This window comes from Tricharina praecox (assembly GCF_024521635.1).
Source record: "Tricharina praecox strain CBS 144465 chromosome Unknown BZA05scaffold_2, whole genome shotgun sequence".
NCBI lineage: Eukaryota > Fungi > Ascomycota > Pezizomycetes > Pezizales > Pyronemataceae > Tricharina > Tricharina praecox.
In genome coordinates this window covers 1,626,842-1,652,535 of record NW_026250404.1, presented here as the reverse complement: position 1 = coordinate 1,652,535, position 25,694 = coordinate 1,626,842, and the positions used below count along the sequence as shown (strand labels likewise).

The window sequence follows — 25,694 nt, the reverse complement described above, 5'->3', positions numbered from 1 at the left end:
CGCCGTAAGCTAAGGTAGATTCGTCAATACACAAACCTCAGCCGCTGTCTTCAACGATCAGCACTACGAGAGCTTTCGTGGAGCACGAGCACAAAGCCTGTGTGGAGTTAATGCTCGAAAATAATACCTACGTTCAGGCGGCCATCTTCCGCTTGGCTGCCGCTTGTGTCATGCACGCTAGTAGTCCATTGCTGCGTTGTTCAGCAGTCGAGTTAACATCGGCTCCGAACCCTCCTACATAACCAAACATCCGCTTCTCTGTCTTATATCAACTTTCACTGCCGGCGTACTATACTAGACTGGGAATTGAGTTCGAGGCTGAGTGTGCGGGCACTAGAGCCTTACCTGCCCGCGGCGCATTATGAGTCACTCACCGAGGACCGTCGTCCAATCATCTATGTATTCTTCTCTTTACAAGAGAATTCCCCCATCTACAAGTATTCCCATCATACCAAAACTTCCCTCACGATATGCCCGCGATAATGATCGACACACCCGTCCGCCCAATCCCAGAAAAACCATCACGATGCCTCAATTACTCGATTTGCCAAATGAGCTCCTTCGCACCATAGCGGATGAGCTCACCTACCTCCCCCGCGACTACCCATACCGACGATTCCAACACCCTATTACCGCCTTTCGCCTCACTAATCGCCGCCTGGCGGAAGTTGGAAAGTTTGTCTTCCGAAACTTCTCAGCGGTTCGCGAGTGCCCGCCTGTGTGGGATGGGCCTTATACGTTCAGCTACACGTACCGCCCTTTCTACAACTTCACCGTGCGGAAATATCTTCGGCTTCTTCCACAGCAGCCGGAGTTCGTACGTCTCATCGAGAACGTACATCTCAGCGAATCCGCCTATACTATGCCCTATCTGATGCCAGACTTCTTTCTCGGTGGCTACTGTCAGATGTTCGACTGCTATCTCGAACTCCCCTTCGAGATAAGACCATACACACTAGCCTATGAGACAGTCATCAAGCAGTTCCAGGAAGATATGGAATTCCTGGACGAGATCACCAAAGATCTTCCCCAGAACCATTGCCTGAAGTATGATGTCCGTATAGAAGTTCCGCCCGTCATCAGGGAGCGCGAGGGTTATCCGCACGACGTATGTCAAGACGCGGTGGAGTGGCGGCTTCGCAACGCCGAAAAATTCCTGGAAGAACCGACCTCGGGGCTGTGGCTGCGACAGCTCCCGTGGCTGAGATCTCTCACCATCGCGGGACTGCACATCCAGCCCCTGATGAGGGCTGGCCCGGTGGCTTGGGAGGCCATGAACATGCCGCTCTGGCCCTGTCTCGTCAACCTTGCCATCGCCCCGTCCGCATCCTTTGAAGCCTCCATCCCCCCCTTGGACCCGGACAACACCTCTTACTGGGGCCGCGGCCAGGGCCGCGACCGCGACAAGCACTGGGACTGCAACTTTCTCATACTGCTACTCCTGGCAGCTCCAAAGCTGCGGAACCTCGTCGCGGGTGGATTCTATTCCCCCGGTATCCGGCGGCGGGAGTATTCGGGCATAAAATACCCAGGCGAGGGGGAGCCCTGGTGGTACTGGACCGCCGAGCAGATGGAGTCCCGAGCTTGGAAGGGCCAGACGCGATGTCTGGACACTCTCGAATTCATCGACTGCCGCATCGACGGCGCCTGGCTGACCTCGTTCCTGCCGCACGCCGCCGCCAGTGGCCTGCGGTCCTTCCGCTACTCGCACGAGAATTACTGCTCCAAAGCCAAACCGTTAGACGTCTTCGAAGCGCTAAAGTCCAGTCCTGAGACCCACAAGCTGCTGGAGGACCTCCGGCTCGATTCCTCCCACGGATATCAAATCCGCCCGGCCGATGCCATCAAGATCCGGGATTCCATCGGCGAGTTTCCAGCGCTGCGGAAGTTCACAACTGATTATCGAGTCCTCTTGCCGGGCTCCGATGGCCCGCTTGGCGAGGAGGCCTGGAAGGATGTGTTCAAGGGCGAATTGCGACACATCGAGACGCCGCGATCGAAGACGCACAGGAAGAAGGCGTATGACGATAGAATGCCCAGGCGGTGGAAGGAGATGGTAGATTGCTTTCATGCTTGAAAATGTTTTTGTTACTTTAGAGGGGGAGCGGGAGTTCGCGTTTATCAGTTTATCTTTTTCGTATTGTATGTAGCAGCGTATTGTAGATTTTTCATTTTCATTTTTTCAAATATAACCAAGGTTCCGAAAGAAAGAAGAAAGATCCTGCAGATCGAACCTCCAACAAGTCGATCTCCAGTCCCGTCATGGATGGACCGAGTCGTCGGAATGGGCCTGTCATTTCCGCCCACCGGAAGCACTCTGCAGATGCCATGATTGGGGTTTACTCGCCAACTCGCAAGACGAGTGACAGACATCACGACGCCACACCCATCCAGGACGCCGGTCCGATCTTAGGTCGGTCGGTTTCGAAGTGGGCTCTCCGCGTCTTACCTCATGGTTTGGACATCGCTAATTTATTCTGCAGCTTTACATGCTCGTTCGTATGTAGCTTCCGCTCGTCGCCTGTTCTAATGGATGGATGGAAGACTTTCGATTGAACGTGATTTCCCGACGTCTCCCTCTCCCGCTCGCGCTCCCAAGCATCGCCGGTATGCCCTAATATACAAAACTCCAGATATCTCCCAGAAACAGGAAATAAACACATACTCCAACTATAAGCATTAGGTAATTTCTACAATGAATGGTAACTATTGTACTACGACCGTTCCGGAGGCCTACAACTTCACCCTTCCCTTCGCGAACCCGATATGTGAAACAAAAGATGCCCGCGTGCTCTATCGGTGATTATATGGTTGCTCTACTGGGAGCTCTGTTGGCCGCGATTGCTCTGTTGGTAGCTCTACGGGCGGTGATGGCGCTCGCTGTGAGTGCGTTGGTTGGTATTGCTGGTGTATCATTTGTTGCTGATATTGCTGGGCACCTACACGTATTAAAGGTGTTAGAAACCGTCGTGTATACGTCTAAGAGATTGAATATTCGGGGCACCGACCATCATAGTCCGTGGTGTAAAGATTCCTATTGTCCTTTGATTCATTAGATGGCATTTCCGCCAGCCCCACGGCGCCCGCGGACCTAGGGCTAGGGGTGCTAACAGTACTGTACTGCTCCTTTGCCTTCCTGCTGCGTCTCCGGAACAAGAGTACCGCCGTGACGATTCCGGCCACGGCTACTACGCCACCAATCACTCCGCCGACAATCGGCGCGGTGTTTGAACTGCTGGAGCTATCACTATTGTTGCTACCGGTACCGCTGCTGCTGCTGCCGGTTCCGCTCGGGTTTGAAGCGGCGATCTCGTCGGGAGTTTTGACGGCTGTGGCAAGGTGCTTCTCGAATGCGGTCTGTAGGGAGGGGTCGTTGATCTTTGCCATCTGCGATGATGATCCGGATCCCAGAGCACTGGCGAGAGTGTTAGCAACTGTCGTCAAAACAAGAAAATCAGATAGGGGCATTTGGTGACTTACTCCCCGCCAATAACGCTGTATACAGCCTTCGAGACGTTATATGGCTGCGCAGCCACCTCTGGATCAAAGGTCTCGACCCAAGACAGCTTGTTCAGATCGTACGCGTAGATGGCGGTTGTCTCACAGGGGCGGCTAAAATTCGGCAGCTCACGCCCACCGAACATGATCATCATGCTGTTCTCGATAAGGTTGCACGTGTGGCCCTCGCGTCCCAGCGGGTGTGTCGTGTCGGGTTCCCTGGGCCCCACTGTTCCATCATCGATCTGGATCCACTGGAACGAGGGTATCGAGAGCACCCAGAGATCACGCAATATTTTGTACGAGCCGTCGATCCGCGCTCCGCTGTACATGAAGATCTGGAAGGTGGAGTTATCCGGGGCGGCCACGACCCAGTTGCAGGCTCCCGTGCGAGGTACGGGTAGGCCGATCGTGGAATTTGCGGCGGTTGCAGTCTGCGTCGACGCCCAAACGCCTTCGGGCGAGTTCTGGGTGCCGGCTTCGTTGAGGTTGAAGATGTCGATGTTTGAAAACAAGTTCTGCCATCAGCCGTCAGCGGACTATGCTTGTGATCAAGACGAATATCGTTTGGTGTTTACCCCGTCTGGTGTGTTGCCGCCACTGGTCTTGCCGCCGATGGTTACCAGCAGTCCGCGGTCCCCGATTGGCAGATGTACCATCCTCCCCCAATCCCGCTCGGACCACGGCGTAGAGGCGTTGATCCAAGTATCATCCGCCCAGTTGTAGCTGCTCATCGCATCATTTCCCAGGTAAAACCCCTTCCCGAGTGATGGGACATTAACGTCTAGGGGATGCCAGGTCGTTTTTACGCCTGGGGATTTGATATCTTTAGACGACCACACGGCGCTCGGAAGGTCGTATTCCCACATTGTATCATCTGTGGGCGCGTTCCAGCCGGGGAAATTCTATCATCCCGTCAGCTGGAGCTGTCCGTCCGTCCGGCCGGCTGGCCGGCCATTTTCTGGATCTGTTTATTCCTAAATACCTTATCTGCCTCTTCCGACTGGCCCACAAGCTCTAGCAGAGAATTGCCATAGCCCCATAGCACCGCCGCAGATATCTCCGGCAGCTCGTCGCGCTGCAAAAGGAACTTGACAGGCGCCTCGTCTCTCGAGGCCACTTTGAACTTCTTGGTGATGTCTATCTCTCGAAGGTAGTTATCTATGCCATCCCATCGTAATCAATATACAAGCAATGAGAGTGACCGACGTGTTCCGACTGCCCGAGGGAGCGATATAACATACTCGGCGCAGCCGTCTGCGTTCCATTGTCGTAGCCAACATATCCTCCATGTATCCACAGTTTATTGTCCAGCACAGCGCCTTCAAAGATGTTAGTCTTCCTCTTCCTCTTCCTCTTCCTCCTCCTCTGCTTCACTTCCTCGGACCATGGTAAGAAGTTGGGGACGTACTCGCATGGAATCCGATCTCGCACATGTCGGTTTTCGGATCGTTATTCTCGTATCCCCTCGGCTTCAGCACCCCACCGTCCGCGTTCCTTCTGCCCGTGGCCGCACCCATCACCATCGCAGCCGCCATCGCAGGACCGAGGAGTAGCCGTAACATGGTCGCGTGAAAGCTGTAGGACCGCCGACAAGTTATGGGTTCCCAGAACAAAACGTGGAATAATGGGCGGAAGGGGTGTAGGAAGGGGGGTAACAGGAAGAAAGGCACAACAGTGGACGGTCAACGGGTTAACTGTGCCGATATAGGCACCCATCCTGTCCCATCCCATCCCATCGCTTCCAACCTCGTATCGCTAGGCCCATATGTACACATCACTAACCAGACCGCCAGGGCCAACAAAGGTAGGAATAACTGCAAATCCCAGCAATATGGTAACGCCCGGGGGGGATATCTGCAGTGAGGGCCTACGGATAGTGTGGACACAATCGGGATGGTGGTTTGGGATTGATTAGTAGAGCAAGCATCGTGTTCGCCCCCGCAGCGATCTTGTCTCGAAGTCAACATAACCGCCCATGCGTCAGGACGGTGATGAGACGGTTATGTGGGTAGTGCAGGATTATTGGTGTGTAGGCATAGCTCTAAATAAACGGAGCGCTTTCTACGTTGCAGCAGGTTAAGACCGCACCATTCCCTTTAGAGCAATAACTGTGGCTCAACCACTCTACTCTATGCAATGGCTTGTACTAACTATTGGTATGCGACTTGTCCTTCTTCCACTTCATGAACAGCATAGGTGCTCAACATCACAAATTATTCCCCATAGCTTCTCAATTAAGCCGATCCCCTAGAGAATGGGATTCTTCCCATAGCAGCATTAACTAAATCTGTGGTGAAAAGGTAGATTTGGTTTTTGATATGTACCTACCTTTTCCGCAAATCCCATGGTAATATAACTGACGGCTCTGTGCGGAAGTCTCCTTAAAACCCACCTTCGCTTTTCGGTACAACAGAGAGAGAATCGTACAAGAAACCCCCAATATGACGGGAGAGCTCACGCCGAAAACAGGGAGAAAAGGAACTGCGTTCTCCAATCTCCAATAATGTTTTTTATTGTCGAGTTGTTGCTCTCCGAATCACGTCTTTCGTGCGATGTCTTTACACTCGCGATATTCTCCATGTTCTCAACGGCCCTGCTGCAACGCAAAAGCGCCGCCCCCCCCCTAAATAATTAAAGTACTCACCGGTGAGCACTAACTACCGAGCTGTAAGGCAGGTTCGTTAATTTTGGCCCTTGGTCTCGGAATTCGTAACGGTCTGCCTGTAGGCTCCGGGTATGGTCCGGGATACTTTTCCGGCTCCGGTGCAGAGCCTACTCCACCAACTACGGTAGTACAGGAGTAGTTAAGTACCGTAGGTATTCCAAATAAAACTTTTGAATCCGATAGACGTCACAATTTTGCCAACTTCTAGTCAAAGACATGAGGCGTAGCTTTGTTTATGTCCAGTCCATTTTTACGAGCTTGTCTCCTCGAGCTCTGTCAGAGTTGTGTCGATCTCGGTCAGGCTCGTCAGCGTCGTGTTGATCTTAATCAGATCTGTAACTACCCGTACCACCATTCCGCACGTTGCTTTTGGTTGGAATAGAATAGCATAGTGGCGATATACCTATCGTGATCTTCATCGAAGTTCCATCCTCACGACGAATGGCAACCACTCATTCCTCCTCCCACATGTCAACACATTCCACACAATTGGACCATCTCAGCTCTCGACGGCAGCCTCTTCTCCGTCAGCTACCTACCATAATAGTCGTTTCTCACCCGTGAGGACTAGCTAGAATATTAGGAGACGCCCCCGCACAAACACTGAAGTCCAGCGTCTCCTTGAGGGCTTGAAGGACATACATACATAGGAATACTCGTAGAGTAAAAACCCCATCCACGGATGTCATCTGGGCCGATTGTGGGCCGATTGTGAAGTCTGTCCCGATGGTGCTAGGTACTTGCTCGAATACCAAGCAGAGCCCAAACCTGGTCCACCAAAGAGTTAGAACTCGTCTCCATCCCATCCATCTACCTAGACACATACCGTACTTGGCGCAACTACGGTAGAACTCGGCTGCAATTCACATGTATCTACATACATATCGGCTCGAGCTGGTTTATTTGCCATCCCTACTAGCTAACCAGTAGTTACCAGCACACACACCAGTGAAGCGACCTACCTGTTAGCCTACAAGTTCGGCGGTACAGATTCCAGTCCAGTGACAGTCCAGCATAGACTAGAGCATAGTAATCAGTCAAGGCCCTTTCTCGGCGCTTGCACGGAACGAAAAGTTTCAGTTTGCATGTCTAGTCTGGCGTCGTGGTAGGCAGCGCTTATGGAATATCACTCGCTACTCCCGATGCTTTGCTATTCGCCATTATGTACCACGTGCATACCAAAGCCCGCCGCCCGCCGTCCGCTTGTGCTTCCACCCGGAGTGAGCTCCAGCCTTCGCCGCAGTCCGCGGGCCTAGTACCGTAGAGGACAACCCACCCTCACACTGCACCCCCGGATCTCGGCCCATATTTTACCGATTCCCGACCTGCAGCCCTACTCCGTTCCTACGTAATGGATACCTCTGTATGTGTGTAAATATGTAGCTCCCCGCACTGTAAACTCACAATCGAGATCTCTCCCCGCGGTCCCGCTCCATCACCGCCACCAGCTCGCCGTCCGTCGCCGCAATGTCCGCCTCCGCCTCCACCACCACCAGCGCTCCCAAAAACGTCCGCCGCATCGCGCAAATAGTGCACCTCCGGCCCTCGCAGGTCGAAGCGTACAAGGCGTGCCACGCAGCGGTCTGGCCCGAAGTCCTGCAGCAGATCCGAGACTGCAACATCATCGACTGTCTTTCCCCCTCTCCCCCCCTCCCTCCCTCACTGCCTCCCCCACTCTCTCTCTTCTCTCGCTGACATCGGCGATTAGACTCCATATTCTTCGACAACGAGCGCACGTTGTTCGCAACATTCAAGTATGTCGGCGATGACTACGAGGCGGACATGGTCAAGATGGCGGCGAACCCGCGGGTGCGCGAGTGGTGGGCGATGACGGACGGGATGCAGGAGAGCCCCGTCGAGGGCGCCGTGGGGAGCGCGGAGGGGCCCGGATGGTGGAAGGGGCTTGAGGAGGTTTTTTATACTGCGTAACCGCATAGCCGCATAACCGCATAACTGCGTGAAGGAGGTGAGATGCGGTTTCTATTATTGCTATGCCGATTATGAGCGAGCCTACGGTGATCGGCGGACGAGATACATGGTATTAAATGCGCGCAAAGTAAAATAAAAAGGATAAAAAGGACAAAAGCCGAAATAAACAATGTGTATGTGCTCCCGCTCGTGACTCAATTACATCAAGCTGCTCCGCCCACCGACCTCGGTGCTACCCTGTCCGCTTGGCATCTCGCCGTTGCGCGCGCCTATAAACTCGTCGTAAATCTTCTTGAGTCGGATCTGCTCCTGCTGAGAGATACTGGGTCGGGTGGACTGCAGCGACGTCTCGACATGGTGCCATTTGATCAAGATATCCTCCTTCTTTCCTTCCTCTGCGTCGCCGCCCGCTGGTTTGTCGGTGAACTTCTTACCGGATTTAGAGGATTTAAGGGATTGGATCTATATCTCAGTTAGCAGTGTATGAGCGAGTGTAGTGAGCGAGTGGCATACCTTCTCAACCAGCAACCCCCTCTCTTTCCCTTTGGCCCTGCGGTCGAGGCCCTTCGACTTCCCTTTGGCATCCCCCCAGACAAACTCCAAGAACTCCACATCTTCTTCATCATCCGCCGGCTTCTCCTCCATAGCTTCCTTCTTCTTGATCTCCTCGCTGATAACACCCTGTACCGCCTCAAGATGGGCATTATACACAACAGCCTGCAAATCCGCCCCACTGTATCCCTCCGTCCTCTTCGCAATTTCTGCCAAATCCACGTCGGTATCGAAGTGCACCTTGCCACCGACCGCATGGATGATGTCGAGTCTGTCCTCTTCGTTGGGGAGATCGCAGATCAAGGATTTATCCAGACGTCCGGGACGTAGTAGCGCGGGATCGATCAAGTCCGGTCTGCTGGTGGCGGCAAGGACGTAGACGCCGTCCAATCCCTCGGCTCCGTCCATCTGCGTCAACATCTGGTTGACCACACGGTCGGTAACACCCGTAGAGTCGTGTCCACGCTTCGGAGCGATCGAGTCGAATTCGTCAAAGAACAGCACGCACGGCTTTGCACCCGAGGCGCGCTCGAAAAGGTCACGCACGGACTTTTCGGAGGCTCCGATGTACTTGTTGAGGATCTCGGGACCCTTGACTGAGATGAAGTTCAGGCCGCATTCGCCGGCGACGGCGGACGCAAGGAGAGTCTTTCCACAACCCGGGTAGCCGTAGAGTAGGAGACCGGAACGGAGGCGGAGGGGACAGGAGGCGAAGATCGGCGCGTATTTGGTTGGCCATTCGAGAGTTTCAAGGAGGATCTTTCGTGTTTCCTTCAGACCTCCAATGTCTTTCCAGCCAGCTCCGGAGGTCTGTAGTTTGACACCGCGGAGACCAGCAGGGACAAAGCCGGCTAGTGCGGAATCAAAGTCCTCGGGTCCCAGCACCAGCGAATTAACGACCGTGGAGTCGGAGCTATCGACCAGTCGAACTACAGCTTCGTGGCGAGCACGATCCACAAGGAGCGCGAGATCACCTGGCATGTATCCCTCGGTTTTGGCTGAAATCAACCGGAAGTCCAGACTCGGATGCACGCCGCCACGGGTAGCTACGATTCCCTCCAGTACCGTCCGTCTACCCTCCTTGGTCATGGCCTTCAGGGCGATGGTTTCCCGGAAAACATGGGTGCTAACCAGATGACTGTGGAGACTCTCCTTTGCCTGGCAACTACCGAGGACAACCACCAATTTGCCAGCTGTAAATTTCTTGATAGTGGAAACAACAACTTCTGCGAGCTGTCGAACCCGCGAGTTGTCCTGATTTTCGGATTCAGTGGCGCATAACCGGTCCAGATCATCCAGGAGTAGAATACTGCGAGATGATTTGCCTGCCATCCAAGTTGCCTCCGACAACCACCGGATGAGATTCTCTTTAACCACAGCTACTCGCTCATCCGCGAGTTTAGAGAGCGTCCCAGGGTCAACTACCCGGTAAAAGTGCGGTGCGCCGGACAACCTCTTCGCAATCAACCGCACGACGGAGGTTTTACCAGAACCGTGAGCACCAGCCAAAAGCACCGACGACGCAGAAAGAAGGTTCTCGGTAACCGATTGGAGAACAGCATCTACCCCAACCACTTCGTCCTCTTCATCCGGCACAAACATTGTCTCCGGAACCGCTGGCGCCGGTGGTTTGGGGATATGTGAGGCAATCTCGATAGTAGGTCTCTTGTCACCGGCCATGAACCATTTCAACAACGGTGCTTGAGAAGCATCGGCTCCCTCGATCGTTGTGACCTCGAGTTTGATTATTCCACCGGAGGCAATCGGCGAGTCCTCGATCGCCGGAAGCACCATACCATCGGTAAGCGGGCCCTCTAGAATACCCTCGCCGGGAGAAACAGAAGCCAAGTCCTCCTCAATCATCGCATTTGTGCCGTTCCGCAGCCGTTTGGGTCCCAATACGTCCTGGATTCGAGAGATGGCCATTTCCTCCAATCGTTTGGTTCCTCCGCCCCATCTCACGCCGTCCTCCTTGCCCCCCTTCGTAAACGGATGTATCTTGACCTTGGCGAGTATCTTGTGAGGAACCGGCTGCAGCGCGGCCTCAAGGCGCACCATGGGACCGACTTCTCCTTCGAAGAGATGGAGGGAAGCTGCCAAAAGACGGGAGAGTGCTACATGTTTCGCATCCGGCGCAAAATCCCACGGTCGGACGTTGGCTACTATCTTTGTCGCCGCGGCAATCTCGGAATCTTTCTTGTCCTTGTCCTTGTCGCCCTGTTGTTCCTGTTGCTGCTGCGAAGGGTCCTTCGGAGGTAGCAGCGACGGCGGCCGAACAATCGACACCACAACCTTCGACGTGTTCCGCAGCTGCTTTGATGCGATCGCACTGGGGTCCAGATACACCGTGAAACCACGGCCCCCACCATTCATTTCGTCATTCTCCTCCTCATGATCGGGCTCCTCGTCCGCAACTGGGACATGCCGCACAGTCGGCAGCACCACGCCCCTCAAGAATAGCGCCGTCTTTCCCGTAGACACGGAGGCACCTTCAGGTCTTCTCCTCGTAGAGGTCCGAGCTGTACTCGTAGTCGATTTTGCGCCCCTACTAGGCCGCCGCTGTCTGGTCTTCGGCGCAACAATGATTTCTGCGTCGGGAGAGATCTTGGCGAAGCCGTTAGGGCCAGACAGCGCGGACTCGGGCTCCACCTTCGTCAGCCGTATAGACGCGGTCGACGTGGGCGAGAGGTACACCGAGAGCGGGTGGGCGGTGGTCACACAACGGATCTGGGATAGCAAGTTGAGCTCGAGGAATGACGCGTGCAATTCGATGATCTCCCAATCGCTCGCCGTGAGAGGTTCAATGTGGAGGGTGTGCGCTGCCGGCGGATCAACGTGTATCTGGATGGATACCTAGTTTTCACAAGCTTAGAACTATAACATTGAGCCATGGCGTGAAGATCAGTTGCTACCTTAGACCCCTCTGTCACTCCTATGTTCTTTGCCAATGCCGGATCCATCTCTATTACTGCGTCCTCGCCGGCGCGCATGGGCGTGCCAGCCGTCGGCTTCCGCTTGCTCTGCATTCCCGTCCATCCCGCGTACGCTGTGCGCTGCGAGGACGAAGCGCTGCCCATGGTCGAGCCGCGGAAGGTAATCTCGACGACTACATTCTGGGCGGGGGTGTTCTGGGAGACGAGCACTGAGACGAGTGAGGCTGGGAGGTTCAGCAGGCAGTTCTTAAGCGGAGTCAGGAACACTGTTGCCGGTGTTGACGGAGGGCGGTTGGCGGAGGCGGCGTGAGGCATCGTTGGTGTGATGGTTGGTGATGGTTATGGGGATGGGTGAGGGGCGCGTATGTAGAAGTCGGCACGGTGGATGTGATGTTGCTGCTTGTGATAGGTACATACACGTGCACTAGAAGGTACAAGTAGGTAGAGTAGGTAGGCCGAGTTCTCTTGTGCAGACAACTGAGACCACGGGCCGGCAATTCGGCGATCAGCCACGGTGGTAGTGGTGGCGGAGGTGGTGGCGGAGGTGGTGGTGGTGCCTCACTTGTAGTTGGATCTAACCACTAACTAGAGCAGCTGGCCGTGACCGAGGTAATGGAGCAGCATGCCATGTGGGTGTGCTTGAGTTCGTGAAGAACTGTTTCGGCACCGAATCATAAAGCATAGGAGGATGCGGAGGAAGGTGCAAACACCCTAGACTCGAAAACGTATGGCGGCATGATCGAGGAGTGGCAGCGAAGTAAGTGGTGATATGATTGGCTGGCTGGCTGGCGGAAGAGGCAGTCTGGAATGGCAGCCAAAGCCTTGAGCCAGGAACGAAACTGCCCTCCAAGCCCCCCAAGCCCAAACGCGCGACGCGTTTTGACGATCTACTGTACTTTACCTTACTCTACTCCACTGTACTTTACCCTCGCCCGTCCCCAAGACAACAAACCACCAACTCCCCCAAACAATACCAACCGATAATCACCACTTCCAAGACCACTCGCTACATTCCCTACTCATCGTGACCTATGGCTCTTCCAGTCATTGACATCGGGATCGATTATGATCAGCAACAAGGTGCGTTGTTTCACATGCCACTATACCCTTCCCAAAGAGACTGGCGTGGCAATTGGAGGGACGTCAGTCCAGGGGACATGCGGAACCACGATAGCTGACAAGTAAATGTTGTTGTAGCGGCATTCCAGGACTTCCTAAAAAGTTTCAAATCCACACGGTCCACCGAAGAAGCCGCTCGCGATGCGCTATCCAATCTGCAGGTGGTCGATGATGAGGAAGAAATTCAGGACACGCCGCGGCGTCGTGGCGGGAGGAAGGCACAGAGAGCTCCTCGACAACGGCAACCAGAGCCAGAACTCAAGCCCAAGTACATGGAGCTTCTCCAGGAAATCGCGAACCGTGAGCGGCCATCCGTTGTCATCGATTTGGAGGATCTGAAGGAGGTGCGTTGATCACCCGGACTAAAGATGAGGGTTGGGTCTGACGATGCTCCAGTACGAGGCAAATAGTCCAGAGTCCCTTCGCTTGGTCAAGTCGATACAAGAGAACACTGCACACTACATCGACATCTTCTCGAGAGCGATCGATGCTGTGATGCCGCCAACATCAGTGGATTCCACGTACGACCCCCGATGATGTGTCTTTGTCGCGCTGCACTCCCAGGCTGACGTCCTCAAGATATAACGACGATGTTCTCGATATTATCCTCGCCCAGCGCCGCGCTCGCAATGCTGCCGCTGAGACTCGGCAGGAGGATGGCTCGGCGGCTTTCGATGGCCAGCCTCAGTACTTCCCCGCCGAGTTGACCCGCCGATACCAGGTCTTCTTCAAACCCCTACACCCAAGCGGCTCCGGAAACAAAGCACTGGCGGTGCGCCAGGTCCGTGGTGAACATTTGGGACATCTCATAACTGTCCGGGGTATTGCGACTCGAGTTTCGGACGTCAAACCGGCCGTCATTGTCAATGCATACACATGTGATCGATGCGGAAGCGAAATCTTCCAGGAGATCAAGACAAAGTCTTTTACACCAATGATTGATTGTCCGTCGAAAGAGTGCCAGGACAACCAAGCCAGGGGACAGCTCTTTCCATCCACTCGTGCTTCGAAATTCCTGGCCTTCCAGGAAATCAAGATTCAGGAGTTGGCGGAACAAGTGCCCGTCGGTCACATACCCCGCAGTCTTACAATTCAGGCTCACGGTGAGCTGTGCCGTACCGTCAATCCGGGTGACATTGTCGATATGGCCGGAATCTTCTTGCCGACACCTTACACCGGGTTTAAGGCCATCAAGGCGGGGTTGCTGACGGATACCTACCTTGAGCTGCAACACGCTGAGCAGCACAAGAAGCAGTATGATGAAGTCGGTCTTGATGCGAAGACCAGGCAACGTTTCGAGGAGCTCCGCAGCCACGGCAACTTGTACGACACACTTTCACGTTCGATCGCACCAGAAATCTTTGGCCACGAAGATGTCAAGAAATGTCTTCTGCTTCTTCTCATCGGTGGTGTGACCAAGGAAATGGGCGATGGAATGAAGATTCGTGGTGATATCAACGTCTGTCTCATGGGAGATCCCGGTGTGGCCAAGTCGCAATTACTCAAGTACATCACCAAGGTTGCGCCCAGAGGTATTTACACTTCTGGTCGTGGTTCCTCGGGAGTCGGTTTGACTGCTGCGGTCATGCGGGATCCCGTCACAGACGAGATGGTGCTGGAGGGAGGTGCCCTAGTTCTGGCCGACAATGGTATCTGTTGTATCGATGAGTTCGACAAAATGGACGACTCGGATCGTACAGCTATCCACGAAGTCATGGAACAGCAGACCATCTCGATTTCCAAAGCCGGTATCACGACTTCACTGAACGCACGTACATCGATCCTTGCAGCCGCCAATCCCCTCTACGGCCGTTACAACCCCAAGATCTCACCCGTTGAGAACATCAATCTACCCGCTGCCCTTCTCTCTCGTTTCGACATCCTGTTTCTGATCTTGGATACCCCTACTCGCGAGAACGATGAGGAGCTTGCTCGCCACGTTACCTTCGTTCACATGGAGAACCGACACCCCGAGATGGACTTTGAGCCTCTGTCGCCAGCAGAGATGAGGGCATACATTGCGCAGGCTAGGCAGCACCGTCCCACCGTGCCCAAGGAAGTTGCGGACTACGTCACCCAGGCGTATGTTCGTTTACGGCAGCTGGGGAAGCAGGAGGAGGGTGGCAAGAAGTAAGATCCCCCCAATTCCGCCCATCAGAATGCTTTCTAATTGTAGTCCAGGCACTTCTCGCACACTTCGCCCCGTACCCTTCTAGGTATCTTGCGTTTGGCCCAGGCCCTGGCACGATTGCGCCTCTCCGATACCGTCGTGATGGAAGACGTCGACGAGGCGCTCCGTCTGATCGAAGTCTCCAAGGCATCTCTGTACGACACCGACTCGCACACTGGTGCTGACGTGACGATGTCCTCCAAGATCTACCGGATCATCCGCACCGCGGCCGGTAAGGGCAGCGAGGTCCTCATGCGTGTCATCCGCGAGCGTGTTCTGGCAAAGGGATTCACCGAGGACGCGTTGGTCAAGTGTGTAGAGGAGTACGAGGGGCTGGATGTGTGGCAGATTAGTGAGAACGGCACGAAACTTACGTTCATTGGTGCAGACGACGAGGAAGAGGATGAGGACGTTGAGATGGCGGAATAGAAGTGTAGGCGGTGGAGTGATCTAAGATGTGTTTATGCCTTTTCTTGTTCTTTTCTCCCTGTGGACAGATGCTTTCTTGCGGTGGTGTAATATATACCAAATACCAATTGCCTACGTTGTATCGATGGTCATGTAGAGTAGTGAGGGGAAATGGAATTGACTGGCACATGAATGCAATGTCACCATGTTTGATGACCTTCAGGCCACTTCAATCGCACACCATAATAGCGACCGAGAGAAAGGTACGGAGGAGGACAGAAGAACACGCCCGCTACGCACCAAAAATTCGCCTACCAGCATCTCACCTCCATACATGTACCAACACCTCCGCTAGCTTGATCTTCTTACGGTACAGGCCATCACCTAAAGGGCCGCCGCCGCCTGGGAGGTCGGAAAGCCCTGAGCGGCAGACGAACAAGGTTCTCCCACCACGAGCACACTCGGTGCGGATTAAGAATTGCGTACACTGTTCCCACCCCCCACCCAACCGGCAGCTGCCCCATCCTCTAAACCGGCAGCTCAAACTTCTTCCCCTTCATAACCTTCGTATAGTATATGTAGAAAAAGTCGGAGTACAGCACCGTCTGCACGATGCCCGCCAGCAGCGCGATGTGGTCCACATGTCCCTCAACCACATACCGCCAGATCCAGTTCGGGATGTACAGCGCTCTGTAGGCGCCCAGGGCGAAGAGATAGTGCGTCGTGATGGTTTCGGCCTCGCCCGTTCGCTGGACCATGAACAGCTGCGGAAGGATGGCAACGCTCTCGAGCCAGATGCTGAAGCTCCACAGGATCTCGGAGAAACTGTATTGGTACGGAAAGGCGAGGGCGAGCAGGCCGGCGCCGAGAAAGAGGAACTCGACGCGGAAGGTGTCGATGGCCGGGTCGTGCGTGGGCTTGAACGTGGTCGTCATCAGGTAGATTGTGTAGGCGGAAGACGCGACGAAGAATATCTTCATCAGGTCGTTGTAGTAGGACCGGTTGAAGGTCGTGAAGATGTCTGACTTGGTCAGTACCTATCCTCACCCCGCACCCACGAACACACCGGAGACAGTGAGGGGAGGAGGCGAACCGAGGTAGCGTGTAACATAGACGACGAGGTAAAGACATTGCGATTTGAGCGAGATTCCTGCGCACGTCTAGAGTATCGTCGTCACATCAGTTACCTATCCCTCACCCACCTCATCCAACCTCCCCCCTCTCAGCCCGCACTCACCCGCGATGTTTTCATCTTATACAGCAAGATGAAGATACTCGCTAGGTGGAAGAGATCTGCGGAGATCCGGAAGATATTCATGGTGTGGTCTGGCGCGGCGGGGTGGAGCGGAGTTGTGCTTGTGAGGCGGTGTGTGCGGCGACGGAGGCCAGAGAGTTGATTCAGTTGGAGCTCTAAAAAGTTGGTGACACGTTTGGTTCCGCAGGGCTGAGCTACGACGGCAACACAACACACCAGCGTTACTCAGCTGTGGACTAAATGACGAAACAACATGAACTATCCTTGAATGAATACAATGTATACCTAGTATCTACACAATGAACATGAAGACTTTCGAAAAGCTAAAATGTATACCTAGTATCATAAGTTGTCGCAGAAAAAGCAAAGCAGATCGCGACGCTTATAGATCTTCGTATCCGACAAGGATGCATATTCTTGCCTACGCGTCGCACAGAGCTCCGTAAAGATTGTCCTGAGCTGTGCCCTTAACCTTGCCCTGTGAGCACCCTTTCCGTCTCATGATAAATATCGCTTCTCCCACCGCCGCCGCCTCCTGAGCACTTTCGCCTCTCACACACCTGCTTCCCGTCGCCGCGATGGCGCCCCAATACACTTACAAGTACCAACAACTCGGCACGCACCTCAAGACCAACCGCAAGCTGCAGGGCATTGTCGGCGCCGGCTTCATATTCCTCCTATTCGCGGGCATCTGGGCATGGACGCCGCGGCATTACCATACCTCGGAGGAGAAACCCGATTCGCCATCCATACCAGCACCCGTGTTTGCGACAGGGAAGGGGTGGAAGGGCGGCCGCCCAGCGTATACCTTCGCCGACGGAACGACGTATGAGAAGCCCCCGGAGATCAAGGTTCATGCGTTGGTGTTCTATGGGAGGTGGGATAGAGTGCAAGTGCTGGATTGTTATCTACGAGTGAGTCTATCTGGGAAAAGAGGTGCTAGGGAGGGGGCTGATAAGAGGGTTAGAAAAATCTTGTCAAGAATGGCGGGTTTTTGGATAAGGTCGTGTTTGTGTCCAATACGGCGGATGAGCACGATCTCGCGGCGCTCGAGAAGATTTTGAAAAACGAACCGGAGGGATACGTTCGTGGTCGTAAGATGAAGCCGACCAAGGATAAGCTAGACTTTCATAATGCTTGGTGGGTGCAGCTTTGGACGGGGTGGAATGGGAGGCTGACGAGAGTAGGGAGGGTGTGGAATCGGATGTGCTTTATATCAAGATCGACGATGATATTGTATGCTCCCCATGTTCCCTCGAGAGGAAGTAGCTAATGGGCGGCAGCTTTACATCCACGACGATGCGATCCCGCAGCTGGTGCAATACCGCATCACACATCCGGAGTACCTGATGATCTCCGCCAACGTAATCAATAACCCGGAGCTATCTTGGGTGCACACACGTATGGGCGCCGTGCACCCCTTCCTTCCAGAGATGACGCCGCCCAAAGGCTTCAACCCCGTTGCTCACCTCGCAGACTGGAAAATATCCAAACTCCCGCGCATCAAGTCTTCCATCGCCTCGGAAGACGCCTACATAACCCCCGCTCACCCGCACCGTTGGCTGCCCGCTGATGTCAGTATGGACTTCACCCCCGTCTCCGGGACAGAGTACAATGCCTTCGGCCCCGGATGGAACGACTGGCGAGTGGCGGCACAGCAGCACTACTCATTTTTCCAGAACGCCGAGAAAGGCGCGACAGGGCTGGCAGCGTATCAATTTGACACCTGGGATATGAACTATGAGCGCCTAAGCATCAACATGGTGACTATCTGGGGGAAGGACGTGATCAAGGCTTTCCCGATACCTAGGGACGATGAGGCCCATCTTACACAGGTTGTTTCTAGACTTACTAAGAGACGTTAGTTCCCTCCCTCCCCGTTTCTCCATAACACGGCATACTGATTTGTGACAGATGTGGTGGTTAATGGGCAGGCACTTGCGGCGCATTATGCGTATGGTGTGCAGAAGGACGGTCTGGCGAAGACGGATGTGCTCCAGAGGTATAGGGCATATGCACAAGAGTATTGTGGGAAGCTACTTGTTTGAGCTCGTTTTAGATTTTTGTACGCTTTCAGTGATACCAATGGATTTGTTTCATGTATGATATATAGAATTCTTCGAGATACGGTCAAGTTGATTACGGGATGGGAGGATGGGGATAGAGAGAGGGAGATCAATTTATTATTGCATACGGCATGTAGAAGCAACCGATGAGTGAGTTTATGTGACGAAATAGCTTCCGCGTCCATTTAGTCTGTCATAAACCGCCAGCCAGCCAGACTACCATAGGTGAATGGAGCCTTAAAGGTGGTAAATACCGGTATTGGTGATATCATGCGTCACTCGGCCTTGGCACGTACTAATTACCGATTGACTGGCGGGTCTGCGGGTTCTTCCGCAGCACTCCCGCGACAACCCAAACCACCAAGCACCCCACCGCCACCACCAAGCACAACAGCAACCATGGCCCGCCTCGCCGGACTCGTACGCTTTCCGCTCCAGTGCTCTCTTGACTACTTACTTACCTACTAACGCCCAACAACAGGTCGGCGGCACAGTCCTCACCTCCTTCAGCGTTTACCTTGCGACGTCCTCTCTGCGCGAGCGCACAGCGCGCAACTCCCACACGCTCCGGGAATGCCGCTCGCGTCTCGAGGCGCTCCGGAAGCCTGCCACTATTCCCGAGACGCCGCGGCCGTATCTTGCGCGACCTAGCATTGTGGAGACGATCAAGGACCGGTGGAACGCAGAGCTTGAGGGTGTCTGGAAGTGGGCGACGAGTCTGGATCAGGTCAAAATCAGAGAGGATGTGGAGGAGATGGTCGGGAACATCGTTAGGAACTTGCAGAAGTAGGGTGAGTGCTGCCGGTTTTGTTTGGCGAGCAAGGGGTGGGGAAAAGGGCGGACTACGAGAGGAGTGGATTGCGGCGGAGCGCGAAATAGGATCATGTCTCTGCTTTTGAGCTTGGAGTTTGCGCTCCAGTCCTCCACTCCGCCTGTGTTTCCCTAGATTCTCTCTTACGGCTGTACATATCGTTAAGCATCCGCTGATTCGTCTTCAACTCATAGGTACGATAGAAAGTTCGATAGCGACCAAAAGCTCTAGATTTGTTTCCAACTCTATACAAATTCCGTCCGATAAATAATAGCCATTCCCATCCCTCATGATTCCTCCACTATTCCCACCGGTGCTCCCAACTCCATCCCAAGGACCAAAGCGAGCATCAAATCAAAATCAAAATCAAAAAACCCAAACACCCCTCCAGTCCACCATTTACAGAAAGAAAAGAAACAAGAAACAGAAACAGAAAACAGAAAACAAACTCCTCCCGAACCGATTACTTGTATATCCGATCATGGCCCACCAGTCTGGGTGGTAATGTACTGCGCCGCAAAAGGCCAGAGGAACACCACTCCCATGAATGGAACATATCTGCAATCATCCCATCAGCCACCATCCCCCAGTACAGACCAATCATCTAGGGAAGAATCAACTTACGCTCCAGCAGTGCGACCCAACCGTTGACTCAAGAACGCGGGGTTGATGGGGTATGCCGCGGCAGTCTTGGGGTAGATAAAGTAGGGATGCGGCTCCTTGGGACCGACGGCCTTGAGGATCTTTCCGAGGAGGCGGGGAGTGGCGTTCATTTTATTTGAAGGAGGAGGAGAAGGAGGTTTTTGTGTGTGTGTGGTTGTGAGGCGAGTGATGTTTGTGTGATCTGATGATGATGGGATGAAAGCAGATTTGGACAGGCAGGTAGCCGCAGTATATATTCCTATTCGACACCTGTGCTCCCGTCTCTTCTACGGACCATCCTCCAGATCTCGTCTACGTCTACGGTGTCCAACGACCGCAGTCGGAACCTGTCGCCCTGTCATCGTGTGATTCCTCGTTGCCTGGTGGTGGTGGTTCGACGATGCTTACTGTCACCCCATTCTCACGTCCATTCTCCGTATCGGCCAGCTCCGGTGACTTTTACCCAGGAGAGGGAACGACCGTTGTGGTGTGTGGGTGGTGTGGTTGCTGATACCTGCAACCCACGTCCGTCCGTCGCGGCTAATGTGTCTCACCTCTTAGCGAGCCGAAGATCGGACAGTCCCGGCACCGTGGAAGGGTGAGTCGGACGACGTCGAACGATTTGACTGACGCGGGGTATTTTTTTTTGCGCACAGCGGGGGACAAGTACTTTACTGATGACCTCCCAGCGATGACGATTGGCTTGCCTGTCGGAGAGGAAGGTAGGTATCGTGAAGATCCGGGGGATCGGAACTTGGTGTTTTCGACTCGTACGGTATTCTCGAACCACAGTGTTCTTGACAGTTAACACGAGTGCATAACGAGTTTGCGGTTTCTGGACTGGCCGGAAACAGATCATCTTTCCCCACTGGTCCAAGGCAGTCAGATTAAGCCAACTTTCTGTACGCCCAAACGTCACTGATCCTCTCTATTCGACATGCTCGACTGTTACTACAGTAATGTGACTCTACTCGTAACTATCAACCCCACCGTAGTAGTCCATATTCGTCTCCCTCTGAGTACTAACCCACTCCTCTGCGGCGAGGCCATTCCGTTTCGCCGAGACTACCGCGTTCCGGTCTTTACAGATGTCGCAAGCAAAGTCGCATTCCGGCGGTTCGACATCTCCAAAGTACCGTGATATCGCCAGGTGTCTGCATGTAGATGTGTTTTCGCAGTATTTTACCAGCTGTGGGGCGACAGATAGTAGTCAGTGACTAGCGAGAGTAGGATAGAGAGGAAAGGAGGGACCTCTTGATAGCTTTTCAGCTTGCTCTGCGTTTGTATTTGCGCGTCGCCACCGCCGACGCCCTGTTGCTTACTCGCCTCAAGCTGGAGAAGGTATCCCGTACGGTCCCGGGACTCTCGTGAGTAGAAGAGAATGCAACGGGCCGCGTTGCCGTCTCTGCCGCCACGTCCGGCCTCTTGATAGTACCCTTCGAACGACTTGGGGACACCCCAATGGACGACGAATCGGACCTGTTGATTTTAAGTTAAATGCATTTTGTGGGATTAGATGGAGAGGGTGGTATACGTTGGGCTTATCGATTCCCATGCCGAATGCCGTCGTAGCCACGATTATGTCATAGCCTAGCTTGTCGAGGAGCCAGTTCTGCGTCGTGTCGTTTTTCTCGTCGTCTATTAACGATCAGTCATCACCTCGAGGGAAGGTTCCCTTGAGGTAACTCACTGCTCAGTCCTGCATGATATGGTCTGCAAAATATCTGTCAGCTTCACATAAATGTCTTTTGGAACAGGGTGCAACGCAGACCTAGCACCAATCTTATGCCCGCGCAGCTCTTTGGCGACATCTTCACACGTTTGTCTCTATGGGCAGCCAATCGTCAATAAGCAGAGTAACTCCATACAAACCACAAGCAACGCATACCTTCGAGCAATATATCAACCCCGAAACCGCCGAATGCCTCTCCTCGGCCCCACCGTCCCGAGCCTTCCGTCGTTTGTATACACCTGTCAACCACTTCACCAGCTCGTCGAGTGGGTTGATACTGTCGTTTATGTAACGGATCTCGTAGTGGAGATTTGACCCTGAAAACCCTGATATCAGCACGTCGCAAGTCATCGGGACCACAGCAACAGGAGGTACTTGATGTTGGAGTGAGATATATCTTCAACTGCGGCGGTGGCGGTAGTCTCAGGATCTTGATGATATCCTCTCGAACCCTGGCAGTAGCAGTAGCAGTTACTGCCTTTCGCCATTTCATCAGCCATCAACCGCCTCTTATCCAGACCAACCGCACTTTTTTGAAGAAAACTCACTATTACCGGAACAGAAGGAAACTCGCACTTGAACCAGTACAGCTGTTTAAACGCCGCACGGAAATCATGTCCCCACTCTACCACTCATCAGCATCTCCCATATCCTCATCTGCCTCCAGTGAAACGAAGCCACGAACCAGAGATGCAATGTGCCTCATCAACTACAATCCTATTCAGCTCTCCGTCTTTGTGCAGCACCCCTAGTTTTGCGCGAAATCCGGGGGTAGTGCATAGCTCCGGTGTCACTATGCCAAGTCAGATCCAGAGTACTAACCAGTACATATGGAACGGTATTTATATGTACCATAAAGCAGTCGCAGCGTGGGACGTCCGCTTTCCAGGTCTCTAAAGATCTCGTTGCGTTCCTGCATGTCCATGGAACTATCCAACTTTGCCGCTTTGATTCCCGCTGCAAGGAGAGCTTCTACTTGGTTTGCCTAAATTCCTCAGCGTCCTTCGGATTGTGCAGAGAGGTCGCGGGCTGTTTACCATGATAGACAGCAATGGGGAAACAACTATCGTCGTACCATGGTCCACGACCACGGCGGGGAGCTGAAAGGTCAGGCTCTTCCCAAGACCTTCCCATCGCACACATCAACTGCCCATCCAGCCAGCTTCATCAACAAAAAGGCGGGTATTTCCTACCGGTTGATGCCTGCAAATAAACATCATGACCCTCCAGCGCCGCCTAATTACATCATCAGCGTCACGTGTTATTAAAGTTTTTTGCCGCATTGTGAAAACCCTACTTCTATCACCTCCCGCTGGACAGATCGGAAAGACCTCTTTCCGAATACGCGTTTGAGAGTGGTGTCGATGTCGACTACCGGTTGGCCTCGTTTTGCTGGCATTGGCGCGGGTGTTGTCGTGAGTGATGTGTCGAGGACACTTGTGGCCATGGTATGGTCCGCGGGCTGCCAAGACCCGGCTCACATGTCGGTCCGAGACATCAGACAGGGTGATTGCAAGAGAGAAAGTTATGGGAACCTAAGGCCCGCCTAGGGAAACTCTCTAATCTCGTTTTATAGAGTTCACTTCCGCAAATACAGGTATGTACCTAGTTCTATAGTCGAGGAGCCCGATTATAATCAATTTGACGGTCACTGTTTCACCTATCATCACTCGTTATTCCATCCGGACAGCCATTTTGCACGTCGCGTTTTAACTGTCCGCGCAAGAAAGATCGGGCAAATGGTCGCCATAATCTAGACAGGCCGTTGATATTCTCGATATCGCTATAGGCTAGTCGTCGTTATCGTCGTCATTGTTACTTTTGTGGTAGAGACCTAGCCTCATCTTCACGATCAGTTCAAAAGCATCAATACCTTGCACCAATCACCGACAATTCCACAAGTCTTTACTAGGTTAGTCGGCTATAGTGGGTTTAGAGTAACGTGAGTCTCACTAACACTATCCACGTCTCCGAGACAACCTGGACTGGAAGTTTGGCTCTGCTTGGAATTGCGCACAGGGTATCGCTCGTTATTCGAGCGATGAATGTGATTTTCTCTCACGGGCCGAGAAACTCGCAAAGCACAGAAACCCATATGTAGATCCTCGGACGTAAGACAGATCTATAGATGATAGTCGATAATCAAACAGACGTTCAAAAGCGACTGTTCGGAATCACGACGGCCCGCCCACCACTATTCCAACGCAACTCCGCCCTCAATCTCCCCCAGAACCTTCTCACAAAACGCAATCTGCACACTCTCTCTGAACCTTTCCAGACCGCCCAGCGCCACCACATCGCCATCCACCAGCGTCTGGTCCAAACACTCCAACACAGCCCGTGTATACTTCCTGCCCATATAATGCGGCAGCCTTGCGTTGGCATGTTCCCGCAGCCTCTCCTTGACCGTATCCGGATCCATGTCCGCAAACGCCTCGAAGCCTATTACCGGCCGCCACAATCCTATCTCGAGCAGGATAACACCGAGGGAGTAGATGTCGTGTAGCACAGAGAAACGAGTGTCAGGTGGGCCTTGCCGGTCAGGGTGTCGGTAGATATTCCGTTCCAGCGCGTCGTCCTGCTCCATGGTCGAGGTGTCGTTCTCGTCGCGCGAGAACTCGAAGCCGACGAGGTACTGCTGCGAGTACATCTGCCCGGGTGCGCCGAAGAAGAGAATGTTCTCGCTGCGGATGGATTTGTGCAGCCAGCCTACGGAGTGCAGTTGGAAGACTGTTGTTGCCAGTGTCTTTGCAATCTGGAAGCGCTGGCCGAGGGTCGGACGATGGGAGTGATGGATTGTGATCGCTGCGGACAGGGAGATGGGCTCCCCACTGTTTCCGTCCGGGAGACGGAAGAGGAATGCGTATCTATTCAATGCCCTTCCGTTGTGGTCCTTCTCCTTGATGATGCACCTGCACGATAACGTGTGAAACCCGGCATCTGAAGCTGATGGCTGGCAGAGGAGGTTTCCGAGGGCCCGGACTCGACGGATCATTGCATCGGAGGGCTGGGTGGCCCCGCGTCGAGGTTTGTAAGGTTTGTATTCTACGTAGACGGTTTCTGGTTTTCCCCCAGTGTGATTGACGGTCCGGAGACAGCTATTCGCCACGGGTGGACTGAGAACCATTCCGTCTTCGACGATATCGACGGTGGAGGCATTGGCGCCAGTGATGATCGCACGCAGTCGCAGGCCAGGCGCAAGCCGCAACTTCTCCCTGCCATGAAATCCCATCAACAACCCCACCCTCCCTTCCGTAGCACCTGCAGAGGGGACTTACATAGTAGTCCCGTCCCTCAACTCCATCAATTTCTTATCATCCAAAAAACACAGACCGCACAGAAGGAAGTTTTGCAGCTTATTATTCCACTCCTCAAGCCTTTGCACAGCCACCTCAATATTCTTCTTCTTAAACAGGCCCCAAGCTGCTTTCGCCTTCCAGCTCGCCCCAAGCTGCAACTGCGTACTCGTCAGTGTGGCCCGGCGGACCATTTCCTCGGCCACATCCACCCTACCCACAACATCGACGTCCAAGTCCAACCCATACTTGACCACGACGGCCGAATACGCCGCAAAGAGGATATCGAGCTCCTGTATCATGCCGACAACCGCAGTTTGATGCATCTGTGGCAGGAGCTCAAATCGAGTTGTCGTCCCGGCGGGGTCATGGAGGAACTCGCGGAATGCTTGCAGCCGCGCGGTTTCGACAGCGGTCTGCGTGCTGATCTTGCGGGCGTCGGCGCCGAGGCTTTTGGAGTCCGCCAGCACAAGCCGGAAGTACTGGAGCACTCGGATGGCATCGTCGATCAGGGTCAGTCCGATGGAGGCTATGCCGAGAGCGAGTTCGGCCATGGGATTTCTGGAGATTTGGATAGTGAAGTGGGGTACTTGAGACGCTGCAGTAATAATGATA

The 25,694-nt window shown here is 53.8% G+C and overlaps 11 protein-coding genes across 11 annotated transcripts; 5 read left to right on the top strand and 6 right to left on the bottom strand.

The window, feature by feature from the left end:
* Positions 1–397: 397 nt before the first annotated feature.
* BZA05DRAFT_385325 (uncharacterized protein) lies at positions 398–2,141 on the top strand (the record flags this gene model as incomplete). Its single annotated transcript, XM_051482402.1, has 2 exons — positions 398–1,295; positions 1,449–2,141. 2 exons carry the CDS (start codon positions 398–400, stop codon positions 2,075–2,077), a joined length of 1,527 nt encoding a protein of 508 aa, XP_051343685.1. The 3' UTR covers positions 2,078–2,141.
* A 350-nt stretch (positions 2,142–2,491) lies between these two features.
* BZA05DRAFT_385323 (uncharacterized protein) lies at positions 2,492–5,503 on the bottom strand. The gene is made up of 8 exons (XM_051482401.1): positions 4,910–5,503; positions 4,743–4,820; positions 4,484–4,659; positions 4,077–4,403; positions 3,481–4,016; positions 3,112–3,415; positions 3,009–3,042; positions 2,492–2,939 (listed from the first exon to the last, which is right to left on the bottom strand). The coding sequence occupies exons 1-8, from the start codon at positions 5,061–5,063 to the stop codon at positions 2,794–2,796; spliced, it is 1,755 nt and encodes a 584-aa protein (XP_051343684.1). The 5' UTR covers positions 5,064–5,503; the 3' UTR covers positions 2,492–2,793.
* A 1,705-nt stretch (positions 5,504–7,208) lies between these two features.
* BZA05DRAFT_110373 (rhamnose mutarotase) lies at positions 7,209–8,329 on the top strand. Its single transcript, XM_051478567.1, has 2 exons — positions 7,209–7,796; positions 7,875–8,329. Exons 1-2 carry the CDS (start codon positions 7,634–7,636, stop codon positions 8,093–8,095), a joined length of 384 nt encoding a protein of 127 aa, XP_051343683.1. The 5' UTR covers positions 7,209–7,633; the 3' UTR covers positions 8,096–8,329.
* On the bottom strand, positions 8,198–12,073 carry BZA05DRAFT_110370 (P-loop containing nucleoside triphosphate hydrolase protein). The gene is made up of 3 exons (XM_051478566.1): positions 11,560–12,073; positions 8,609–11,500; positions 8,198–8,557 (listed from the first exon to the last, which is right to left on the bottom strand). The coding sequence occupies exons 1-3, from the start codon at positions 11,893–11,895 to the stop codon at positions 8,294–8,296; spliced, it is 3,492 nt and encodes a 1,163-aa protein (XP_051343682.1). The 5' UTR covers positions 11,896–12,073; the 3' UTR covers positions 8,198–8,293.
* Positions 12,074–12,414: 341 nt separating this feature from the next.
* BZA05DRAFT_367621 (DNA replication licensing factor MCM7) lies at positions 12,415–15,463 on the top strand. The gene is made up of 5 exons (XM_051481566.1): positions 12,415–12,660; positions 12,778–13,043; positions 13,096–13,220; positions 13,279–14,829; positions 14,881–15,463. The coding sequence occupies exons 1-5, from the start codon at positions 12,612–12,614 to the stop codon at positions 15,296–15,298; spliced, it is 2,409 nt and encodes an 802-aa protein (XP_051343681.1). The 5' UTR covers positions 12,415–12,611; the 3' UTR covers positions 15,299–15,463.
* A 315-nt stretch (positions 15,464–15,778) lies between these two features.
* Positions 15,779–16,736, bottom strand: BZA05DRAFT_385317 (ER lumen protein retaining receptor-domain-containing protein). Its single transcript, XM_051482399.1, has 3 exons — positions 16,515–16,736; positions 16,371–16,437; positions 15,779–16,298 (listed from the first exon to the last, which is right to left on the bottom strand). Exons 1-3 carry the CDS (start codon positions 16,593–16,595, stop codon positions 15,805–15,807), a joined length of 642 nt encoding a protein of 213 aa, XP_051343680.1. The 5' UTR covers positions 16,596–16,736; the 3' UTR covers positions 15,779–15,804.
* Positions 16,737–16,975: 239 nt separating this feature from the next.
* BZA05DRAFT_385315 (uncharacterized protein) lies at positions 16,976–18,729 on the top strand. The gene is made up of 5 exons (XM_051482398.1): positions 16,976–17,446; positions 17,500–17,672; positions 17,720–17,768; positions 17,816–18,392; positions 18,447–18,729. The coding sequence occupies exons 1-5, from the start codon at positions 17,111–17,113 to the stop codon at positions 18,578–18,580; spliced, it is 1,269 nt and encodes a 422-aa protein (XP_051343679.1). The 5' UTR covers positions 16,976–17,110; the 3' UTR covers positions 18,581–18,729.
* Positions 18,730–18,941: 212 nt separating this feature from the next.
* Positions 18,942–19,607, top strand: BZA05DRAFT_470770 (uncharacterized protein). The gene is made up of 2 exons (XM_051487920.1): positions 18,942–19,018; positions 19,080–19,607. The coding sequence occupies exons 1-2, from the start codon at positions 18,998–19,000 to the stop codon at positions 19,386–19,388; spliced, it is 330 nt and encodes a 109-aa protein (XP_051343678.1). The 5' UTR covers positions 18,942–18,997; the 3' UTR covers positions 19,389–19,607.
* A 281-nt stretch (positions 19,608–19,888) lies between these two features.
* BZA05DRAFT_441223 (uncharacterized protein) lies at positions 19,889–20,182 on the bottom strand (the record flags this gene model as incomplete). Its single annotated transcript, XM_051486649.1, has 2 exons — positions 19,889–19,967; positions 20,034–20,182. The coding sequence occupies 2 exons, from the start codon at positions 20,180–20,182 to the stop codon at positions 19,889–19,891; spliced, it is 228 nt and encodes a 75-aa protein (XP_051343677.1).
* Positions 20,183–20,938: 756 nt separating this feature from the next.
* On the bottom strand, positions 20,939–23,243 carry BZA05DRAFT_110227 (P-loop containing nucleoside triphosphate hydrolase protein). The gene is made up of 13 exons (XM_051478565.1): positions 23,081–23,243; positions 22,977–23,019; positions 22,821–22,909; positions 22,636–22,768; positions 22,469–22,576; positions 22,332–22,408; positions 22,159–22,261; positions 21,940–22,100; positions 21,823–21,878; positions 21,742–21,764; positions 21,586–21,689; positions 21,303–21,530; positions 20,939–21,240 (listed from the first exon to the last, which is right to left on the bottom strand). Exons 1-13 carry the CDS (start codon positions 23,228–23,230, stop codon positions 21,019–21,021), a joined length of 1,497 nt encoding a protein of 498 aa, XP_051343676.1. The 5' UTR covers positions 23,231–23,243; the 3' UTR covers positions 20,939–21,018.
* Positions 23,244–23,779: 536 nt separating this feature from the next.
* On the bottom strand, positions 23,780–25,369 carry BZA05DRAFT_385302 (uncharacterized protein). The gene is made up of 3 exons (XM_051482397.1): positions 25,297–25,369; positions 25,062–25,240; positions 23,780–24,998 (listed from the first exon to the last, which is right to left on the bottom strand). Exons 1-3 carry the CDS (start codon positions 25,324–25,326, stop codon positions 23,978–23,980), a joined length of 1,230 nt encoding a protein of 409 aa, XP_051343675.1. The 5' UTR covers positions 25,327–25,369; the 3' UTR covers positions 23,780–23,977.
* Positions 25,370–25,694: the final 325 nt, after the last annotated feature.

Bases quoted from the DNA above. Each gene is read 5' to 3' on its own strand.
- BZA05DRAFT_385323 (XM_051482401.1), bottom strand. From the start codon at position 5,063: ATGTTACGGCTACTCCTCGGTCCTGCGATGGCGGCTGCGATGGTGATG. The intron at 3,416-3,480 runs GTAAGTCACCAA...CACTCTCGCCAG, and splicing joins TACAGCGTTATTGGCGGGGA to TGCTCTGGGATCCGGATCAT. The intron at 2,940-3,008 runs GTCGGTGCCCCG...TAATACGTGTAG, and splicing joins TTACACCACGGACTATGATG to GTGCCCAGCAATATCAGCAA.
- BZA05DRAFT_110373 (XM_051478567.1), top strand. From the start codon at position 7,634: ATGTCCGCCTCCGCCTCCACCACCACCAGCGCTCCCAAAAACGTCCGC. The intron at 7,797-7,874 runs GTCTTTCCCCCT...ATCGGCGATTAG, and splicing joins AGACTGCAACATCATCGACT to ACTCCATATTCTTCGACAAC.
- BZA05DRAFT_110370 (XM_051478566.1), bottom strand. From the start codon at position 11,895: ATGCCTCACGCCGCCTCCGCCAACCGCCCTCCGTCAACACCGGCAACA. The intron at 11,501-11,559 runs GTAGCAACTGAT...TGTGAAAACTAG, and splicing joins GAGTGACAGAGGGGTCTAAG to GTATCCATCCAGATACACGT. The intron at 8,558-8,608 runs GTATGCCACTCG...ACTGAGATATAG, and splicing joins GGGGGTTGCTGGTTGAGAAG to ATCCAATCCCTTAAATCCTC.
- BZA05DRAFT_367621 (XM_051481566.1), top strand. From the start codon at position 12,612: ATGGCTCTTCCAGTCATTGACATCGGGATCGATTATGATCAGCAACAA. The intron at 12,661-12,777 runs GTGCGTTGTTTC...ATGTTGTTGTAG, and splicing joins CGATTATGATCAGCAACAAG to CGGCATTCCAGGACTTCCTA. The intron at 13,221-13,278 runs GTACGACCCCCG...GACGTCCTCAAG, and splicing joins CCAACATCAGTGGATTCCAC to ATATAACGACGATGTTCTCG.
- BZA05DRAFT_385317 (XM_051482399.1), bottom strand. From the start codon at position 16,595: ATGAATATCTTCCGGATCTCCGCAGATCTCTTCCACCTAGCGAGTATC. The intron at 16,438-16,514 runs GTGAGTGCGGGC...ACGATACTCTAG, and splicing joins ATAAGATGAAAACATCGCGG to ACGTGCGCAGGAATCTCGCT. The intron at 16,299-16,370 runs GTTCGCCTCCTC...TGACCAAGTCAG, and splicing joins CTATGTTACACGCTACCTCG to ACATCTTCACGACCTTCAAC.
- BZA05DRAFT_385315 (XM_051482398.1), top strand. From the start codon at position 17,111: ATGGCGCCCCAATACACTTACAAGTACCAACAACTCGGCACGCACCTC. The intron at 17,673-17,719 runs GTGGGTGCAGCT...TGACGAGAGTAG, and splicing joins CTAGACTTTCATAATGCTTG to GGAGGGTGTGGAATCGGATG. The intron at 18,393-18,446 runs GTTAGTTCCCTC...GATTTGTGACAG, and splicing joins TTCTAGACTTACTAAGAGAC to ATGTGGTGGTTAATGGGCAG.
- BZA05DRAFT_470770 (XM_051487920.1), top strand. From the start codon at position 18,998: ATGGCCCGCCTCGCCGGACTC. The intron at 19,019-19,079 runs GTACGCTTTCCG...GCCCAACAACAG, and splicing joins TGGCCCGCCTCGCCGGACTC to GTCGGCGGCACAGTCCTCAC.
- BZA05DRAFT_110227 (XM_051478565.1), bottom strand. From the start codon at position 23,230: ATGGCCACAAGTGTCCTCGACACATCACTCACGACAACACCCGCGCCA. The intron at 23,020-23,080 runs GTAGGGTTTTCA...TGATGTAATTAG, and splicing joins TCCAGCGGGAGGTGATAGAA to GCGGCGCTGGAGGGTCATGA. The intron at 22,409-22,468 runs GTTCGTGGCTTC...GATGAGTGGTAG, and splicing joins TGAGGCACATTGCATCTCTG to AGTGGGGACATGATTTCCGT.
- BZA05DRAFT_385302 (XM_051482397.1), bottom strand. From the start codon at position 25,326: ATGGGTTGGACTTGGACGTCGATGTTGTGG. The intron at 25,241-25,296 runs GTAGGGTGGATG...ACGAGTACGCAG, and splicing joins CTTGGACGTCGATGTTGTGG to TTGCAGCTTGGGGCGAGCTG. The intron at 24,999-25,061 runs GTAAGTCCCCTC...ATTTCATGGCAG, and splicing joins TTGAGGGACGGGACTACTAT to GGAGAAGTTGCGGCTTGCGC.